The 21,411-nt window shown below is 56.4% G+C and overlaps 1 protein-coding gene across 2 annotated transcripts in view; it reads right to left on the reverse strand.

Moving 5' to 3' along the window:
- Positions 1 to 21,411, reverse strand: part of HMCN2 (hemicentin 2) — a 173,403-nt gene that overhangs the window by 64,015 nt on the left and 87,977 nt on the right. For both annotated transcript variants that reach the window (XM_043916716.1, XM_043916715.1), the window contains exons 26-44: positions 20,564 to 20,758; positions 19,499 to 19,629; positions 19,016 to 19,163; positions 18,500 to 18,626; positions 17,347 to 17,501; positions 16,106 to 16,384; positions 14,192 to 14,473; positions 13,407 to 13,515; positions 13,012 to 13,181; positions 11,321 to 11,475; positions 10,777 to 10,873; positions 9,618 to 9,713; positions 7,729 to 7,905; positions 6,555 to 6,712; positions 5,406 to 5,529; positions 4,575 to 4,750; positions 3,244 to 3,340; positions 2,920 to 3,039; positions 257 to 418 (exon numbers count right to left, since the gene is read on the reverse strand). In XM_043916716.1, the coding sequence (XP_043772651.1) occupies positions 257 to 418; positions 2,920 to 3,039; positions 3,244 to 3,340; positions 4,575 to 4,750; positions 5,406 to 5,529; positions 6,555 to 6,712; positions 7,729 to 7,905; positions 9,618 to 9,713; positions 10,777 to 10,873; positions 11,321 to 11,475; positions 13,012 to 13,181; positions 13,407 to 13,515; positions 14,192 to 14,473; positions 16,106 to 16,384; positions 17,347 to 17,501; positions 18,500 to 18,626; positions 19,016 to 19,163; positions 19,499 to 19,629; positions 20,564 to 20,758 (2,958 nt within the window). The remainder of the gene's footprint in view (positions 1 to 256; positions 419 to 2,919; positions 3,040 to 3,243; positions 3,341 to 4,574; positions 4,751 to 5,405; positions 5,530 to 6,554; positions 6,713 to 7,728; positions 7,906 to 9,617; positions 9,714 to 10,776; positions 10,874 to 11,320; positions 11,476 to 13,011; positions 13,182 to 13,406; positions 13,516 to 14,191; positions 14,474 to 16,105; positions 16,385 to 17,346; positions 17,502 to 18,499; positions 18,627 to 19,015; positions 19,164 to 19,498; positions 19,630 to 20,563; positions 20,759 to 21,411) is intronic.

Consider the following 21,411-nt stretch of genomic DNA (forward strand, 5'->3'; position numbering starts at 1 on the left):
TTTTCTCTCAGGGCCATTGGGAGTCTCTTGGCATCAAGCTGCTTGCTCTCTCATGGTCAGGAGCTATAAGAAGCTGACTTGGAGGGGGCAGTTAAAAGAGCAGTAATCTAAAGGGGGACAGGAGAATCCAGCTTCTGTCTTTGCTTGGGTTTTGCGGGGGTGAGGTCTGCCCTGCCAGGGTGCCTGGTTGCCCACCCTTCAGGCTGGCCCCTTCCAGCCCATCCTGCCCGGTCCAGGTCATCCCAGGCCGACTCACCGTACACCACCAGCTGCTGGTCCTGGCTGCTATTTCCAGCCACGTTGCTGCACTCACAGGTGTATGTTCCCTCCTGGGCTGGCTGGGCCTGTCCCAGATACAGCAGCTGCCCCACAGTGGACACCTGCCCAAGGCTGGCCCCCTCCCTGGGCAGGGGCTGACCTGGATGCATGAGAAAGAAGCCCCTGGTCCCTGATCCTTCCACCTTGGACATCTGTCCTCCCATCCATCCTGGCCAACTCCTGCTCATCCCGCAGATGCCCGCTAAATGTCACCTCCACCAGGAAGACTTCCCTGAGCACCAAATCTGATCCCAGAACCCCCTCTGATAACCCACAACTCTGAGCTTCTCCCCAACCCAGCTCTACCTACAGGTGGCACGTCTGAATCCCGCCCTGGCCTGGGCTGTCCTGGAGGGAAGACCCTGCCTCACTTTCCCCCTGGGGTCCTTGGAGGCTCTCCAGGGCCTGGCATATAATAGGGCTCAGTGAAAGCTATTGAGTGAATGACCCGTCTGTCTAGCTACAGTGGTGGCAGAAGGAGACCAAGCAGCAGGCACGCCTGGCAGCAAGGAGACCCCGGTGCAGGGAAGGGTTTTGTAACCCTGGAGGCACTAACCTCCATCACCCTGCACCTGTTCACAGAGGAGCAGCCCTCTGGGCCCCCGTCATCCAGCAGCACGTGTCCTGGCCGGGGGAGGGGCTCGGGTGGCCATACAATAGGCTCCCTCGCTCTTACATTCTATTCTCTGTCCACGCTGTCTCCCCTGGTGATCTCGGCTTGTCTCATCACTTCCGGATTTATTCTTAGCCCAGACCTCTCCTCTGAGCTCCAGACACCTCTGTCTGACTGCCCACTTAACATCTCATTTGGTGTCTAATGGATCTGAAAATTAAAATGCCGCAAACTCCCGGTCTGGCCCCATAAACCTGCCCTCAAAGCCTCTCCATCTCGGGGATGGTAGCAACTCTCTCGATTGCCAGGCCAAAACTTTGTCATCCTCAACTCCTCATTCTCCTTAGCCTCTCATCCCAGCCTCATCCCCTCATCCCCTCATCAGGACATCCTGGCAGCATCACCTCTGAAATGCATCCAGAAGACTATGGCCCCCTCTCAATACCTCCTTGCTACCCACCTAGTCCAGGTGCCAGTTTCTCTTGCCTGGAGTCCTTGCAGAAGCCCCCTCACTGGCCTCCTGCTCCCACCCTTTCTCCCAATGGTTTGTTCTTATCATGCTGGCAGGAACCTGCTAAGTACAAACCAGATTGTGTCCCTCCTTTTTCCAGACTCCTAAAACAGCCCATTTCACTCAAGGTAAAACCTGGGACCCTTACAACAGCCTTTGACCCAGCCATCATAGCTCATGTGACCATCTCGAGCTGAATCTGCTGCCGCCCCACAGACCGATCTGTTGTTCTTCAAACAGGCTTGACTCACCCCTGCCCCAGGGCCTTTGCACCTGCTATCACCTCTGCCCGGAATGCTTTTCCCTAGAGTCGTCTCATGTTCATTCCTCACCTTTCTTCATGTCTGCTTGGTCAAAGGTCCCTGACCACTCAACTTAAAATCACAAGCCCCACCCCTCCCCCAGCAATCTTCTCCTCTTTCTTGGCTTATATTTTTTCTGTAGCCTTTATCACGTCAGGTATTAAGTCATTTTACAGGCACACCTCAGAAATAGCAGTTTCAGTTCCAGACAACCGCAATAAAGCAAGTATTGAAATGAAGCGAGTCACATGAATTCTTGGTTCCCCGGTGCATATATGTTGATACTATAGTCTGTTAAGTGTGCAATATTATGTGAAAAGAAAACAATGTACATAGCTTAATTAAAAATATTTTAAAATGCTAACCATCATCTGAACCTTCAACAAGTCATAAGCTTTCTTCAATAGAAACATCAGAGATCACAGGTCACAGATCACCATAACAGACTTAATAATAACAATGAAGTCATAAATACTGTGAGCATTATCAGAATGTGACAGAGACCCAAAGTGAGCAAATACTATTGGAAAAATGACACCAATAGACTTTTTGGAGGCAGGGTTGCCATAAACCTTCAATTTGTAAAATACATAATGCCTGTGAAACTCTAAACACAGTGCATTAAAACAAGGTATCTCTGTACTCATTTCTTTTTTTTTTTTTTTTTTGTACTCATTTCTTATTTATTATCTGACTGTCTCAATCCACTGCTGCATTTCTAGCACCTAGAATGATGCCTGGTACAGACAGGCTCTCAATAAATACTAGTTAAATGAATGAATTCCAAATATTCACTGAACATCTGTTTTGTATCAGGCACTGCTAAGCCACTGCTAAATTCCCAGACATTGCCTCCCGGGACTCAGGGCTCATGGAGGAGCAGACACTGAAGGACTAAGGTGGGTGACATGACAAGTTAGCACATAGGGGCGGTGTCAAGGAGGCCCCTCTCCCTAGACTGGGGTAGAGGTCAGGGAGGGCTTCCTGGAAGAAGAGACATCTGATGGGAGGCCTGAGATCAGTCTAGCTCTCACTGGCTGAGAAGGGGCTGGAGGGGCGCCGGGGGCTTCTGTAACCAGCACCTGCACCCATCTCCATCTCAGCCAGGGTCTGAAGCAAGGGCAGGGGGCAGCCTCGACGGGTGGGGCAGTGAGCCTGGGGCTCAGCCAGCCTACCGTCCTTCTTCCAGGAGATCTTGGGGAAGGGAACGCCCCTACAGTCGCAGGAGAGCCGGGCAGGGTGCCCCTCGGTCACGGTTAGGATGCGTGGCTCCCGCGAGGGGAACACTGGAGGGACTGAGAAAAACGGAGCAGAGGTGAGGAGGGCAGGAAGCTGGGGACTGGGGTGAAAAAGAGACCCCCGGGGGAGGGTGCGGCGGGGGAAGGCTGTATCCTGGGACCCATGCAAGGCAGCACCGCCCTCCGCCCTGGGCTTGAGAGCCAGCTCTGACAGACGCAGGGGGAGGGACCCCAGCCCAGCCCAGCCTGGGAGACCCTCACCCCAGACATTGAGGTTGTAGTGCTTCTGCGAGCGGCCCACTAGGTTCAGCGCCTCACAGGTGTAGCGGCCCGTATCCCCCACCTCGGCTCTCTCCACCTGGCCGAGAGCAAAAACCACCCATCAGGGGTCTAGCGTAGAGATGGTGTCACATCTGTGTGACCCGGGCCCGTCACTTTCCCTCGCCGAGCCCACGCTCCCACCTGGAACCTAGGGGTTGATAAGCCAATGGTAACACCCGCTGTACCTCCGGCACCGGGGAGTTTCTGGGAGCCAAGGGCTTGGTGGCCCTGCCACCCTCACCCTACTTCACATCCACAGCCGTGTCCCAAGGGGGAGGTGGAGGGGGCCCTGTCTCAGGGGTCAGATCCTGACCTGGGGGATAATGGAGCCGGGCTGTGGCTTTGAAGAATGAAAGAGGAAGGAGGGGGCAGTATTCCAGGCGGAGGAAGCCAAACTGAAGTTGCTCGGAGTTAGGAATGATCATATCACCAAGTGTAGAGGGCTGGGGGAAGGAGGAGCAGGCTGGAGTGGGGAGTGCTCCCCAAAAGCTTGGAGCTGTGCCCCCCTTCCCCTAGCTGACGGGGATGAGCTGTTCTCTAGGGCAAGTGGGGACCACACAGGCATTCTCTGAATTCTCCCGGCCAGCCCAGGAGAAAGGTGTCACCGTGCTCACAGGTGAGAGATCTGAGGCCAGACAGGAGGTGACTGCCACAGGCAGGAGCGGCTGACTCTAGACGTGACTCTAATTAACCCTTGCTTTGCCGGGCTGGATGAAGGGCCTTAAATGCCCAAAGGCAAGAAGGTTTTCCAGCAAGGAGTGAAAAATGGGTGGAAAGCTTTGGGGGAGGGGAAGGGCTGAGAAGGACTGATGCTGAAGCTGAAACTCCAATACTTTCGCCCCCTGATGCGAAGAACTGACTCACTGGAAAAGACCCTGATGATGGGAAAGATTGAAGGCGGGAGGAGAAGGGGATGACAGAGGATGAGACGGTTGGATGGCATCACTGACTCAATGGACAAGAGTTTGAGTTGGTGATGGACAGGGAGGCCTGGCGTGCTGTGGTTCATGGGGTCGTAAAGCGTCGGACACGACTGAGCGACTGAACTGAACTGAACTGAAGGGGCTGAGAGAAACTCCCGGGGCTCAGTCCTGGGGCTTCAATCTCCATCCTGGTTTGGCTGGAAGTGGCTCTGCTGGGTCTGGGGACTGGATGGGCTGCAAGTCGAGATGAGCTGAACTGATGTTGGAGGGGGTGTCCCAGCCCGCCCGGCTCAGGGCTCAGATCCGCTCATGGTGGGGCCCTCCTCGGTGGCCTGGGAGGCCGCACACCTCCAGCAAGGCCTTGTCTGTAGAGAGGTGGACGCCGGGCCGGGGCTCCAGGGGGCGGCCGTCTTTGCGCCAGCTCAGCACAGGAGGGGGCACAGCGTAGCTCCAGCACTCCAGGGCCACGGACTCATTGGCCACGACAGACACGTTCTGCTCTTCTCCGAGGAAGCTGGGGGGCGCTGCGGGAGGGGGCGGGGCAGCGGCCGTCTCAGGCAAGTGAGTCAAGTCACGTCCTGAGTCAGGCCCCCCCCATCCAGCAGCCAGGAGCAAACACGGGGGACGGGGAGGTGCTGTGAGGATGGGGGCCACCCCCTGAACTGAAGCCCTCTTGTCCTCCCCTCAATGACCGGCAGAGGAGACCCCCAAACCTGAACAGGATGGTGGGTTATGACGTCAATATTCTGAATATGATTTTGTATTTTACTTTTATACTTCTATAAATTTTTTAAAAAGAAACTTTAATCTTTATTTATTTAAGGTCTTAGGCCAGGCCATGCACAGCATATGGGATCTTAGTTCCCTGATCAGGGATCAAACCCGTGCCCCCTGCATTGGGAGCACAGAATCTTAACCACTGGACCCCCAGGGAAGACCCCTGATTTTGTACTTTAGCTGTATCAGATGTTACCACTGAAGAAGGGCCCACCAGCCCACCGGTCCATGAGAGGGGAGTTGACAGTTTAAGACATGGTTCAGGGGGGTCCAACGGACCCCTACACGAAGGCAGATGCAGTCTCAGGACAGACCTGGCACATCCACCCCCTGGGGATGCCCCAGTCCCACCGTCTTGAGCCTCCAGCCTGCACCTGGCAGCCTCCGGGGCCTATGACTCACTGTGGACATGCAGGAAGACGTCCCGGCGGTCCTCGCCCACTGCACTCACGGCCACGCAGGAGTAGCTGCCAGAGTCGGAGGCCCGGGCACTGGCCAGCGTGAGGACCCGGCCCCCAGGGAAGACCTGTGCCCCAGAAGAAAGTCCACAGGCGATCAGTCCCCTTCACAAGCTGGCATTGCCGACAGGTGCCCCTGGGCAGCCTGCCCCAGGCCCCCAAAGCCCCCCAGCAGTGCAGGGGAAATGCAAGCTATACCCGGACCTCAGGACCTCTGCTGGCTGGTGGGCAATTCCATCAGTCTTGAGAAAGGGTCCCCTGGGGAGTAGGGCTGGGGCTGGGAGCCCTTGAAATAAGGCCGGTCCCCAGGTGTAAGATGCATGACAGATGTCAAAGGGTTTGTACCAAAAGGAGAAGGTAAGCTGTCTGGTTAATGATTTTTTATAATGATCACTTGATACAGTGACACTTTTGGGATATACTGGGTGAACTAAAATGTATTTTTTATGCGGCAGTTTTTAAAATATTCCCTTTTTATATAGCCAAAGGGTATTCTGTTTGCTTGTTTCTTTGTTTATTCATTCATTTATTTTGCCTGCACTGTGCAGTTTGCAGGATCTTAGTTCCCTGACCTGGGATCAAACCCCTGGCCCTTGCAGTGGAAGCACGGAGTCCTAATAACTGGATAGTCAGGAAATGCCCTAAAATGTATTTTTAAAATTGGTTTCACCTGTGTCTTTTTACTCAGTCTCATGCAGTTACTAGAAAATTTTAAACTAGATATTTGGTTCCTAACATATATTACATTAACATTATGTTATGTTCAGTTCAGTTCAGTCGCTCAGTCATGTCCGACTCTTTGAGACCCCATGGACTGCAGCACGCCAGGCTTCCCTGTCCATCCTGTGCATAATGCAATGTATGTTATGTTACGCTACATTATATTATGATTATATCTCACATTGGTGGTGGGCCTTGTTCCTGGAGACCACCTGGCCCCTGACTCCTTTTAGCGGCTCTCCTCCCTCCCTGCAGCCAACCGACCTGGGCCATCACTGTTGCCCTCTCCCCCCGGCGTCCCCAGGCCCTGACCTCTGTTCCCAGCACCTACTGAGGCACCAGAGAGGTGAGTTGCCCCCCCCACCCCACTGACCTGGAGACCAGTGGTCCCTGCAGTGGACACGGGGTTTCCATCCTTCAGCCACATCAGCAGGGGGCTGGGAGTCCCGGTGGCGTTACAGGTCAGCCGAACCGGGCTGTGGAGCAGCACGGGGCCCGGGAGGCTGGGCGGCAGCGTGATGCGCGGGGGCACTGCAGTGCGAGGGAGACACGGGGCGCTGGCTGAGCCCCGCTGAGGGCGAAGCAGGCAGGGCCCCTGGCCGGGCACCCCCGCGGGAGTGCGTGGCCACCAACGAAAGCTCAGGGACAGCCACTCCCAACACGGGCAGGGCACGCCCCGGGTCTCAAGGCTGCTCGTTTCATCCCTCCGGCCCCACAGATGGGAAACCGAGGCTTAGAGAGGGCCAGTGACCTGCTACCCGGGGCTGGCAGGAGCAGCCCTTGAACCTGGGCCTCCTGGTTAACCGTGAGGTCATCATCATGCCGGTGGTGTAGGGGTCACAGGGGTGACCCCTGTTATGGTGATCAGTGATCTTTGATGTTACTGTGACTCACCCAAGGCTCAGATGATAGCAGTTTTTAGCAATAAAGTGCTTTTTAATTAAGGTATGTCCATGTTTTAGACACGCTATCGCACCTGTAACAGACTACAGTACAGTGTATATAGAACTTTTCTAGGCACTGGGAAGCCAAAAAAACTCATGTGACTTGCTTTATTTTGTTTTTTGCTTTATTGTGGTGGTCTGGAACCGAACGTGCAATATCTCTGGGTTGTGTCTGTACCCAATAAATGTGGTTGGATAGAAGATGGACAGATGGAGGAATTGATGTTTGAACAGACGAATGGTTGGGGGATGAACAGCTGGATGGTTAGATGGGTGGGTGGGTTAGATGGGCAGAGAATTGAATGGTTGGTTGAATCAATGGATGGACAGTTGGGTGTTTCTATGTGTAGACAGAAGAATGGATAGATGAATGGATGGGTGGATAAATGATAGATGGAAGGAAGGAAAGATAAATGAAAGGAAGCATGGATGCATGGATGATTGATGGAAGACAGAAAGGATGGATGAATGGATGATGGATGGAAGGATGGGTGGTGGATGGAAGACGGGAAGGATGGATGGATGAGAGATGGAGGAACAGACAGGGACAAATGGATGGGCGACGACTTTGGGGACAAATCCCTTTAGTCGTGGGCAGCTCACCATTGACTTGCAGGTTGTACTGCAGCTCCGTGCTGCCGGCCACATTGGATGCCACACAGCGGTAGCTCCCAGCATCAGAAAGCTGGGCTTGCTCAATGAGAAGAATTCTCCCATCAATTGACACCATCACTCTGTCCCGGGCAGAGACAGGCTGGCGGCCCTTAAACCAGGAGATATCTGGAGAAGAGAAGAGAGAGGCAAGGGTCCCTGCCAGCCTTTCAGAGTGTGCCTGTGTCCTATGCATCCGAGGGAGGCTTCCAGGGTGCCCATATGGTGCAACTTTATTTCAGGCACTGGAGAAAGCCTGGAAGGAGGACAGATGGGAGCAGAATACGGCAGTTGTTTGAGATGGAATTGAAGGCAGAGAGGGACACAGGCTGGAGCAGCCAGGAGCAAGAACAGTCAAAGCCAGCCTGGCCCCTTCACATCTTCCCCCTGCCAGGAGACCACCCACGAGGTAGATCTTTAAAAGAGAGTATAGTGAAAGTGAAAGTGAAGTAGCTCAGTCGTGTCCAACTCTTTGCGACCCTGTGGACTGTAGCCTACCAGGCTCATCCCTCCATGGGATTCTCCAGGCAAGAATACTGGAGTGGGTTGCCATTTTCTTCTCCAGGGGATCTTCCCGACCCAAGAATCAAATCCGGGTCTCCAGCATTGCAGACAGACTCTTTAACCTCTGAGCCACCAGGGAAGCCCCAAAAGAGAGTATAGTACACCCCCAAACAGCAGCCTCATCATTATGGATCGATTGTGAATAGATACATGGACCCCAGGTTCCAGCAGCACTATTCACAATAACTGAGATAAGGAAACGACCTAAATGTCCATCAACAGATGGATGGATAAAGAAGATATAGTACATGTATGCAATGGAATATTACACAACCATGAAAAAGAACAAAATAATGCCATTTGCAGCAGCATGGATGGAACTAGAGATTGTCATACTAAGTGAAGTAAAGACAAATACCAGAAAGAGAGAGACAAAGACCATATGATATCACTTATATGTGGAATCTAAAATATGCTACAAATGAACCTATCCACAAAAGAAAAACAGACTCACAGACATAGAGAACAGATGTGTGGTTGCCCAAGGGGGCGTGGGGGAGGGAGAGGGATGGCGTGGGAGGCTGGGGTCAGCAGATGTAAGCTATCATGTATAGGATGGAGAAACAAGGTCCTACTGTACCCACAGAGAACTATATTCAATATCTTATGATAAACCATAATGGAAAAGAATATTTATAAAGAATGTACATACATGTGTACAACTGAATCACTTTGCTGTATAGCAGATATTAACACAACATTGTAAATTAACTGTACTGCAACTAAAAACTAAAGTTAATAAAGAGATTATAAATGAATAAGGACCGACTGTATCTCCAACTTCCTTCCATTCTTCCAGGGCCCATGCCAGAACAGGGTTCCCCTACAGCAGAGGGCCAATACCTCCAGGGCTCACTACCCCAGGCAAAGCAGGGTGGCCATGGTTCCGAAGGGGGACAGGAAATGGACCCTCTTCCTGGGCCCATCCTGTCTGCTGGGCATTCACACCCAGCCCCAGCTCCCAGCCCTTTCCTCAACCGCTGGTCTAGAGAAGATTCTCAACCCCCAGCCCAGGGGCAGCCCCATGAAACCACGAACTCAGCAGAAATCCTGCAGGTTTGTTTCAGACACCAGCACAAAGGCTCTGCGCCCTGGTGTATAATGGGCATGAGATAAACAGCTGTTGAGAAGGACGAGGGGAACATGGGGAGGGAAGGGGAGGGTCTGCTGATTTCATCCTCAGCCAGAGCGGTGCCTGGAGCCCTGGCTGACCTCTTCAGATGGGAACTGGGGTTGGCTGGAGGCGGCTTTCAGACAAGAGGAGGGGTCTTACTTACCAGGAGGGGGCACGCCAGAAGCCAGGCACTCCAGGGTCACGGAGGCATTTTCTAGCACCGCCTTGTTGACCAGGTCCGGCTCAATGTTGGGAGGCACTAGGGAGATAAGAAGAGCCTGGCTTTCAGGGTGAGGCTCCAGGCAGCTCAGCTCAGCCACCCCAAGACACCCGCCCCCCAGCCTTCCCAAGGGGGCCTGGGCACTAAGGCACCCCAACGGTTCATGTTTGCTGATTAAGGAGCCCCCTCCTGGACCATGCCCAAGAACAAAGGCGCTGGGATGCAAGCTTTATTTCAATCGCTTGTACCCAACCCCCCAGGAACAGCCAGCATCAGGCACAGTGGGGGAGGTGGACTCCAGGGACTCCAGGAAGTCATGAGGGGTGACAAGGGCAAGGATGTGCCCATATACCCAAGGACCTAAATGAGCCCTCAAATGCATAAAACAAGCAAAGATACAAATGAATGAGAACAGGCTGTCCACTGAAAGTCTAACAGAAAGCGATCAAAGGAGAGGCTTCCCTGGTGGCTTAGTGGTAAGGAATCTGCCTGCCAATGCAGGGGACGTGGGTTTGATCCCTGGTCTGGGAAGATCCCACGTGACATGTAGCAACTAAGCCCGTGTGCCAGAACTACTGAACCTGTGCTCTTGAGCCCGTGAGCAGCAACTACTGAGCCTTCACGCCACAACCACTGAAGCCCACGTGCCCCAGGACCGGTGCCCCACAACAAGAGAGGCCACCGCAATGAGGAGCCGACCGCAACTAGAGAGTAGCCCCTGCTGGCCGCAGCTAGAGAAAAAGCCCACGCAACAAGGAAGAACCAGCACAGCCAAGAAAAATAAATAAATAGATAAATGAAATTATATATATACACACATATATATAAACAACCAAAAGGGACCAGAGTAAATGACTTTCTACTTATTTTATCTTATTGGCTGCACTGCATAGCATGTGGGATCTTAGTTCCCCGACCAGGGATCAAACCCTTGCCCCCTGCAGTGGAAGCGTAGAGTCAACCATTGGACCGCCAGGGAAGTCCCATCGACATCTAAAGTTAAGTACGTGACATTGATTTTAGGACCCCCGGCCATCTCGGACCTCTGGCAGTGGCCCCGCGGGCCCTCAGCCACCCACCACGCCCGTTACAGTCTCCTTACCTAACACCCTGAGCGTCACGTCCCTCCTGCTCTCCCCGGCCAGGTTAGTGGCGACACAAGTGTAGATGCCTTCGTCCTTCAGGTCCACCTTCTCGATCTGAGTGGACAGGAGGAAGGGCGGGTGTGTACCAGGGAGGTGGGCAGGGCCCGGGGTCAGGGCGGTCAGAGAGACACTGGGGTATGGCAAGTGGGCAGGCTGCTGCTGGCCCCAGGGCAGAAGAAAGTGAGGATGGGCACAAGCTTGGTTCTGGGGTGGAGTTCTGAGCCCCGCTTTCAGATTCCAGAGGATTCCTCTGATCTTGGGGGCTACTCCCCTCCCCCAACTTTCTCCCTCTGGCCACCCAAACTCTCAGACCCAGTCGAGGCTAAGGGCTCCCTTCCTTCTTCAGACCCAGCACCCCAGCGTCCACTGAGCATTTCCAGGATGAGTGGACATTGTTCTGCCTTCAGGCTTCCAGGGCCCCTCTTGGGCTCTCCAGGACCCCAAAAAGCAGCCGCTCCCCCTGTGCAGTTGTCCCACCAGCCCTAGGGCCCTTGCACATACCTGCAGGCTCCCCCCCGAGGCTGCCAGAGCTGCCCCATCCTTCCACCAGCGGAGGCTTGGGGTAGGCACCCCAGTCCCTGCACATCGGAGGGTCACAGGCTGCAGGAAAGGGGCTGTGATGTTCTCACTCCCAACTATGACCACCGATGGGAGCTCTGGGCAGAGGAGAGGCAGGGAGGCCCAGTCAGGGTCAGGAGGGGTGCAGTGGGCACCCAGAAACCTCCTCAATGCCTGGGTAGTGAGGGAGTGGCCTTGCGGGGCTGGCCTCTAGCTTCCCCCCACTTAACCCTCCAGACACCTGGCCTTGCGGGGAAGAGCAGCAGGCTGGGAGCCAGCAGAACAGGTCTTTTCCTTTAAAATTCTCCCATCCACCATCCATCATCCACCCATCCATCATCTACCATCCATCATAGATCCATTCATCATCCATCCATCCACCCATCATCTACTATCCATCATCCATCATAGATCCATTCATCCATTCATCATCCATCCATTCATCCATCCATCCACCCATCATCTATCATCCATTCATCCATCATTCATCATCCATCCATCATCCATCCATCAACCATCCATCTATCCATCCATCAACCACCCATCCATCCATCATCCATCTATCCAACCATACATCATCCATCCATCCATTGATCATCCATTCTTCCTCTATTCATCCATCATTTGTCAACTGTCCATCCACAATCCACCATCCATCCATCCATCTACCATCTGTCTATCCATCATCCATCCATTCATTCATCCTTCATCCACCCATAAACTGTCACCCATCCACCCATCCACCATCCATCCATCCATCATCCATCCATCCATCCATCCATCATCCATCCATTCATCCATCATTCATCACCCATCCATCCATCAACCATCCATCCACCCATCATCTATCATCAATCATCCATCCATTATTCATCATCCATCCATCTACCATCTATCTATCCATCATCCACCCATCCATTCATCCATCATCCATCCATCCATCCATCCATAAACCATCATTCATCCATCAATTCATCATCCATCCATCCATCCATCCATCCATCCAGCACCCACCCATCATCCATCATCCATCCATATGTGCACTGTGCCCCTCACTGCACTAGGCACAGAGACACAGCAGAGAAAGCTCTGTGCCGCCCCCAGAGCTCCCAAGCTGGGCAGGAGAGATGAACAACCAAACAAGCAATTCCAGTACAATAGGTGGGGGTGCTATGGTCATGAAGTGCAGATTGTAACCATGTTGGAATCAAGGAGGGCTTCCTGGAGGAAAGGGTGTTTTACGACAGATTTAAAAGATAGAGAGGAGGTAAGCAGGCGAAGAAGACTGTTCCAAGCCGAGGAAACAGCATTTACAGGCTTGAGGTAAGAGAGCCAATTTATTTAAAGAGTTGAATGAAGTTCGGTGTGATCAGTATAAAGAGAGCAAATGGGATAAGAGAGGCTGGGGAGAGGATCGTGGGCCTGTGGACTGGGGAGACATCAAGTGTAGTGAGAAGCTGAGACCCCGCTCACGTCTGTGTCTCTTTGGTGAGCTGGGGAGTCCAGCCCAGAAATGCCGTCCTGAGAAGACCAGCTCCCCACCCTGCCCAAGTCTACGAGGCCTGCCAAAGGCGCAGAGGACCTTGGCCCTCTGGCTTTACCCACCCCGGCCCCGGAACCCCAGGCCCACTCACCGTGCACAGAGAGCTCCACCTCGGCCCCGGCCGTGCCGGCCTCGTTGGTGGCCTGGCAAGCGAAGAGACCTGCGTGGCCCAGCTCCACGCGGTCGATGTGCAGCATCGTCCCCTGCAAGGCCACCCGCACCCCGGGCAGCTCCTCGGCCGGGCGGCCATTCTGCAGCCACCTAGAGTGTGGCGGGGAGGGGAACAGGTCAGTCTAGGCCGGGGCAGGCAGGGGCGACGGGACAGGCCAAGAGGTCAGGCACATCTCTCTCCTGCTCTCATGCCCCTGGCTCCGTGGCCTCCTTCAAACTTCTGGGAGGTGGAGTATCTCCCAGCCCCACCCCTCCAAGCATGCTCTTTGCCCACCCCCATCCCCCCCGTTCTGGCCTCCACCACCCCATACGCACTGGATCGTGGGCACTGGGAAGCCCGAAGCCAGGCAGGGAAGGTCCAGGGACTGTCCCACGAGGGTGGTCACCTGGCCCAAGCCTTCAGCCACCAGGAGCTGTGGGGCAACTGCAGACAGGAGTCACCACTGGGTGTTTGGAGTTGAGAAAGTGCCGGCCTCCAGCCCTCCCAAGCCCCTGTGCTGCCGGAGGAAGGCCCAATCTCCACCTCACCCTTCAAGTCTCCCTATAAGTGGCCCCTCCCCCAGGAGGCCTTCCAGGACCACCCAAGTTCGGCCTCCCCACCAGAGCGGTCTGTTTTTCAGCATCTGTCTTCTCCCCAGACCCAGGGCTCAGGAGTCTCGTCTGCCTGTTCCCTGACTTATCTCAGAGTCAGGGGTGGGAAGAAGCAGGCAAAAGCCCCGCCCACCTGTCCTGGGACCAGCGCCCACCACCCAGCTTTGGGCCTCAGAGAGTTAGTTCCCCATTGAGCTCCCATTGACCAGGAGCATCTCCTGGAAGACAGATGTCCTCCTTCCAGGGGTGGTGTCCTCCACCCAGGGGTCCTCCACCGCCAGCCAGGTGGTGACCTAGCCCAGAGTCCTGGGAGGGAACAGGGACCCTTGAACCTGGGAGTTAACCCCGTCCACCCGGTAGCTACGAAGGGCCCCTGCCCAGGTCACAGTGCCCTCATCTGTCTCAGGTACTGGTCACTTCTCCCCCAGCTTCCACCCCCTCCGCACACAGCCGGAGTGCGAGGAGGGGCCCCCGGCCCAGTGAGGCGGGCGGGGCAGGCCTGGGCTCACCCTGCACCTCCACGGAGTAATGCAGCACGGCCTCCCCCGCGGGGCTGCTGGCCACGCAGCTATACAGGCCTCCGGACGCCTCCCCCAGGCTCTCCAGGCTCAGCACACCGCCGCCCGCCTCCAGCCACGTCCCGTTGCTCTCCACCAGGGGCAGCCCTTCGTGGTACCAGGAGACGGTGGGGGGTGGGTAGCCTCTGGCCACACACTCGAGGGTCAACGGCCTCCCGGCCACGGCCTTCACCACTCGAGGTCCTTCGCCAGTGCCCTCGATGGTGGGCGGGACTAGGGGAGAGACGGAGGCGGGGGGCTGTTGAGGGGCCAGAAGCCCAGTTAAGCCCCTCCCTGACCCCACCCCGTGCGAGATGCCTCCTCCCTGCTCCGCTAGCTGGAAGCCCTCTTCAGACCTCACCTCCTCCTCTGAGTCTCCCCCAAACCCCTAGCTGGAAGCACCCTCTCCATCCTCTGTCCCTAGGTGGCACACCCCCCATTACCCCCTACTCTGCCTGCATCTTCTCTCCATGCCTTGCTCCCCCCATGAGCTCATCTTCCACAGAACGCTCGTCTCTGCATATCCCCAGTAGGTCTCCTTATCCACTGAACCCCAGATGATGTGCTCCCTCGGGCCCAAGACCAAAGCCTCTGCTCCTACAGGCCCCCTTTCTGGTCCAAGGGAGTGAGCCGACCCTAGTCCAGATGACCCAGTCTGTGGGGGCTCCTAACTCAGCCAGGGATGGCCAAGTGGGTAGCCAGGGAGGGGGGCTCCTCTCTTCCCATTGGGGAGGGCCCCCCAAGTTGCTAAGCCCATGGAGCTATTGTTGGAGCTGTCGCCCAGAAGGCAAAAAGAGACTAGGATGGGCGTCTCAACCTCACGGGGGTCACAAGCCCCACTGTAAACATAATGAAAATACACGTGCATTTTCCGTCAACTTCCAGGAGGCCCTCAGATCCCTGAGCTGGCAGCTGGGCTCACTCTCAGAGGGGGCCCGCAGAACCCAGACACCCCAGCTTCCCTTTGGGGTTCCCAGGACTCCAGCACCCAAGCCATGGGTATCTTCGGGGACCAGAGCTCCAGAGCTGACCCTTCGAGAGGAACCAGAAGGACCTCACTGGCCTGCATTCTGTCCTCTCGAACTTCACCTGCTCGGACCCATCCCTGCCCATCGACACACATCCTGTCCCCTGAGTTCTCTGCATGCCCTCAGAGCCAAGACCCTTCACGCAGGCCAACGCCCAGGTTAACAGCATGCGGGAGACCAGGGTTCAGTCCCTGGGTTGGGAAGATCCCCTGAAGGAGGAAATGGCCACGCACTCCAGTATCTTGCCTGGAGAATCCCATGGACAGAGGAGCCTGGCGGGCCACAGGGTCGCAAAGAGCCAGACCCGACTGAATGACTAACACTTTCACTTTATCTATAGTCAGACCCTCTAGGTGTGAACCAGGTCCTCTCACCTCCTAGCGGGGTGACCTGGGTCAGTCCCAGAGCCCACCAGACTCACCCTTGAGTGGGGGGACCAGGGCCCTAGTCCCTGAGATGAAATTAGCTGTTGCTATGATGAGGCCCAGGGGGTCTGGACCACAGTAAGTGATTAATCAAGAGCTATTAGTGGTGGTCTTGGGGGTCTGGGTGCAAGTTTCTGAAAAGCCCTAAACCATGAGGGGAGACCTGGCTTCTCCACTGGGCTCTCCCTGGGCCCCGAGACAGACCCGTCTCCTGGTCTTAGTTTCCGCTTTGGCCAGGGGAGGTTGGATGAGATGACCCTTCTCCCCGGGGTAACTCTTCAATCTCATCATCTTGGGCCTCTGGCCACTCCCCTTGCCACCTTTGGAGCCAGACAGAGGCCACCGTGGTGCAGGGTGCTTCCCCCGCTCACCCCAGCTGACCCTTGCTCCTGCCGCGCCCCCGGGCCGCTCACCGTAAACCTCCAGCCGGGTGGTCTTCTCCACGACCCCCACGGCATTGCTGGCCTTGCAGCTGTAGGTGCCAGCGTCTGAGCCCTGGGCCCGCTCCAGCTGCAGCTGCCGGCCGCCTCTGGTGTAGACCACCTCAGCGCTGGGGACCAGGGGGTCCCCATCCTTGAACCAGGTGATGTCGGGCATGGGCACCCCTCGCGCCTCACACAGGAACCACACGGGGTGGCCCTCCATGACGGCCACCTCGCTCGTCTCGTTGGAGCCCCAGATGGTGGGGGGTGCTGAAGACAGTGGGGGCAAGAGAAGGTCATAGGGAGCCTGCCCAGTGCCGAGGCAGCTGGCGTCCCGCCCCTTGCAGCCCCCAAGCCCCTGCCTGTGGGTCACAGCACCGCACCCGTCACAAGCTTCCACTGCAGGGGGCAGGGAGGGGCAGGGGACTCTGGGGACAGACGGGAGAGGCCAGCTCGGGACATGCTGACGTGGAAGGCGAGCCTGGCCATTGCAAGCGGTGCAGGAGGCGGGGCAGGGGCCGCAGGTCAGGCTCTGGACGCCCCCACTGCACCCCCCGCCTCTAAGTGGCTATATGACCTGGCAAGGTCGCTTTCTCTGGGGTTCAGCCTCCTCATCTGTAAAACGAGGGGCTGAACTGGATCAGGGGTCCCGCAGGGCAGGTCACACACCACGGGTGGTACCCAAGGGGGCCCTCGGGACACACGGACGTGCATCTCATAACAGAACAGTTATGCCCTTCCCTAATCTCCTTCTGGCCTGATTACGACAAAGGAAAAGGCAGTTTGGTGTGTCTGGCGTGACTGTGTTCTTAACCTTTCTAGCACTTTTTATTCTGCACTTTCTACCACATGCGGGCAGCTCATGCCTCAGGGTTTCCAACATCCCTCTTTGGTGGCATTTGTTTTCACAGCTTCCTCCCACGAAGGCCAAGCAACACTGGTTCCCACTTCCCTTTGAAATATCCAACATCCTTTTAGGTAACTGGGCTTCAGTGGAAAGAAAAGTGACTTGATTTAAAGAAACGACCATCTGGAGTATACCAGAGATAGGAGAACTCGGAAAGCTCGGATGGGGACGATGGGATTTGGGGAATGTTTCAGATTCCCTCTGTCCGTCCCCCTCCAGTTTTACTGGACTGGGGGTGGACTCCTCAGAGACTCCCGTTTCTGCCCTCACCCCCTCTCCATGCAGTGGGCAGCCCCTAGTGAGGATGGGAAGGGGCCGGGCTCACAGTAGATTCTGAGCTGAAAGTCCTTGGTCTGCTGGCCGGCTGGGCTGAAGGCCACACACTGGTACCAGCCCTCATCTCCCAGGTGACTGTTGGTGATTCTGAGAACCTGGCCATCCTCCTGAAGCTGGACGTGAGGCTCCTCCAGAAACACAGGTCTGGAAAAAGATGGTTGAGAGAAGTAAGGCCAAGGTGCTGGCAGGGGCAGGCTGCACAGAGGGGGCCTGCTGCTTGGGAAAAGGAAGACTGGAAAACAGTCGCTGAGAAGTACCAACAACCCAAGTGCCCATCAATGGATAAATGGATAAACAAAATGTGGTCCTTCCCTACAATGGAATATTATTCAGCGTTAAAAGGAATGAGGTGGCGTGGTTGTAGCGTGAAGGAACTTTGAAAGCTCTGTGCTAAGGGCAAGAAGCCAGCCGTGAAAAGTCACACGCATACTGTATGACTGCAAGAAATTAATACAAAATAGAGGGAAGTCCGTAGAGACAGAAAGCAGGTTAGTGGTTGCCAGGAGCTGGGGGCGAGGGAGGAACAGAGGAGTGACTGCTCATGGGTGTGGGGTCTCTTTCCGGGGTAATGAACTATTCTGGAACTAGATAGAGCTGACGGATTGCAACCCTATGGATGTGCTACTCACACTAAATTGTGCACTTCAGAATGACAAAGAGAAAGTAAAGTGAAAGTCACTCAGTCGACTCTTTGCGACTCCACAGACTATACAGTCCATGGGATTCTCCAGGCCAGAATACTGGAGTGGGTAGCCTTTCCCTTTTCCAGGGGATCTTCCCAACCCAGGGATTGAACCCAGGTCTCCCGCATTGCAGGCGGGTTCTTTACCAGCTGAGCCACACGGGAAGCAATGGTAAGCTTCCATTTCAGAATGGTAAACATCATATGAATACCTAAAAAATTTTTTAGAAACCTTTAAAAATACTTTTGAAAAAGTTTTAAAAATAAAAGGAAGGCTGGCCGTGTAACGAGAAGGCTCTGCCCATGGAAAGCGGGGTCTCACCTGGGTGGTCTCTGCCTGGGCCCTGTGTGACTCACGCAACACCCGTCAAACCCCATCCCTGCAGAGTTTACCTCCCTGGAGGACCCCACTCACACGCACACTCCACCCAGCCCATGCTACCCGCCAGGGGCCACTCACCGCCCGTCCTTGGTCCATTCCACCTGGGGTGTGGGGACCCCTGAGGTCCGGCACTCCAGCTCCACCCCTGCACCAGCCAGTCCCACCACCTCCTGGGCAGCCTCGGCTCCAAGCACCGCAGGTGGGACTAGCCGAGAAAGGGTTGGGGGGTGTGGTGAAAAATCCTCAGCTCCTACAATCCCTCCCTGCCCAGGGCCTCTGCCTGCTCACCCTTCCCTTCTCCCAACCGGCCCTCGTGGGAAGCTCCCCAAGCCCCTGGCCCAGCAGCCCCGGCTCTGCGCATCCTCTGCGCCTGCATTTTGTATCACATGGTCCAACAGCAGTGACACAGCTCCCGGCCCGCTTGTCCAATGACCGCCCCACAGCTCCGTGAGGACAGAGACGCGGTCTGCCATGGGCCCCTCTGTGCCCCCAGCTCCCAGCGGGCAGTACCCCCCGCCACACACACACACCTTAAAGGAGAGGGGGCGCAGGGCCAGAACCCCCTGGGAACTGGGGGAGCTCCACCTCACTCACTGAGCACGAGCAGATCGAAGTCCCTCTGGGCGATCCCGGCCTGGTTCTCGGCCCGGCAGGAATAGAGGCCAGAGTCGCCCTCCTGGATCCTAGGAAAGTGGAGGGCCCGGGCTCCATCCAGGAGGCGGTGGCCACCCACGGCGGGGATCTGAGCAGAAGAGGCCCGAGGGAGTTGGCAGTGGGGGGTGGTCCGGCCACCCCCTAGCTCCCAACAGCAGTGAGGAAACTGAGGCCCAGGGAGCTGGCTGGTGACTGGAACCCAGAATGGTGCTGTGCCCTCTCCACCATGCAGCCCTCCAGGCTTCATTGTGGGACCACAGTGAAGGGACCCCCGTGGCCCTGAGCCCCCAGTGCGTCCCCAAAGACACCTGTCACCTTGCCACATCTCCCAGCCACATCTGGTTACCTGCAGGAACCCGTCCAGAAGGCCCACACCCTGTCTATATCCCACCTGGAGCCCATCCAGCCCCGGGGGACACCCACCTGCCGCCCGTCCTTGAGCCACGTGATCTCGGGGGCTGGGAAGCCATTGGCGTCACACTCCAGCGTCAGGGACTGCCCGGCCATGCCCGACACGTTGGCCCTGCGCCCGTCCTCCCGGAGGCTGGGGGGCACTTGGGAGAAGGAGAAGCAGAGGAGCCGCCCCTCGGCAGGTCAGCCACGGCCAGGGACCCCACTTGGGCCGTTCTTCCTGGCCTGGAGGGCAGTCCTGACTCCCCCCTCTTCCCCAGCTTCTGGGCTTCCAGGATGCCCATTCCAGACTCTGGCCGTCAGGAGCCATGTGGACCTGGGAATGGCCACGGCGGCCTCGCCCTGGGACCTCGCCCTGGTTGAGCCCAGGAACTCTACTGGCTCTGACATTCAGCTCTCCAAGATGCGGGAGCCATTGGTTCCATCCGGTTCTCCACCCAAACGGTTGTCATGGTCACCAAGGAGGGTGCCTAGGGGACCACGCTGTCCCCCACCCATGGAGTCAGAGTCTCTCTAGGTGGGGCCTGGGTATGTCTTTGAAACAAACTTCCCAGACAAGTCATTACAGGGCAAGCGGGTGTGGCTGGTTACCGGGAGGCAGAAGGTGGTTCCATTAGGAACCTATTATTAAAGCGGCTTCTCTCACATGCTCTGTGAGCCCAAGTTGAGGGAAGGGCTCCCTTCCCCCTGCACACAGCACCCTGATGAAGGGGCTGGGTACCAGGGAGACATGTGGGCCTTGGGAAGTGGGAATATGAGCCTCAGGTAGCTTCAGCAGCTTTAGTGGGAGGTGGGCTTTGACCACTGGTGAGCATTCTAAAGGTGATTCACTCCTAGCCCATTTTAAAGCCATTTACGGAATTCCAGGGTCTCCTTACACTGTCTCCATGGGAGGCTCTCTGCATGAAGAAAGCACTCTCCCAACAACACCCTCAAGCCCTCCCTGACAGGCATGAGGGACAGAGGAGCAAGGACCTGTATCCTCCTGGCAGTGAGCTCTCGGGCCAGGGAGCTCACGTTGCCCCACCCTGGCACCCCAGGGTACCATCACCCCCCAGCTCTGGGGTCTCTACTCACCATGGACCACCAGCTTGGCTCTCCTGGACGCGGAGCCCGCCTCGTTGGTGGCCTGGCACTCGTAGTCTCCGCCATCGGAGGGAGAGACGGAGGCCAGGAACAGAGAGCCTTCGTCCAGCACCGCCAGGCCGGGCCGGCCACGCAGCGGCTCGGACGACGGGCCCTTCCGCCACGTGACCTGCGGCTTGGGCGTCCCTGGCAGGGCACCGGCTCGTCAGCACCAATGCCCTGTCTCCTTCTCGGTCCACACCCGCACTGCCTCGCCCCCAACCCGGGTGCAAACATCACTGTCCCTCCAGGAGGGGGTCGTCTCGGGCCCCTCCTGGTCCCCAGGCTGCAAGAGCTGCTCCTAGAGCTGCAGGTGCCCACACACCCGGCCCCTCCCACCCAGAGCTGCGTGTCCACTCAGCCTCCCAGCGCCCCCAGAAGCCGGTTCCCTTCTCAGAGGACCCACCCCGCCTGGAACTGCACCGTCACGGGCCCTCCCACACCCCACCCCCCACCCCTGACCTGTGTCTTCCTTTGCCCCCCACCTACAACTTCCTAATGTATATAAGATGCACTTTTTTTTACACTATATATGTATTTTTTGGTCTATTGTCTGTCTCCCTCCACAAGGTCTGGGGTCTCTGCTTTGTGCCCCGCTGCACCCCCAGCTGCAACCCCAGCCCCTGGCACCCAACAGGTGCTACAGGGAAGAAACCAGCCCTCCATGCTCAGCCCTGGTCTCGTCGCATTGGATCATCACATAAACGGTGGAGGCCCCGGCTCGGCCTGGCCTGCTCTGGCCTGGCCTGCTCTGGCCTGGCCACCTCTGAGGCACGAGGTGGGCACTGCTGGCCACACAC

This window comes from Cervus elaphus, chromosome 11 (genome assembly GCF_910594005.1).
Source record: "Cervus elaphus chromosome 11, mCerEla1.1, whole genome shotgun sequence".
NCBI classification, from domain to species: Eukaryota; Metazoa; Chordata; class Mammalia; order Artiodactyla; family Cervidae; genus Cervus; species Cervus elaphus.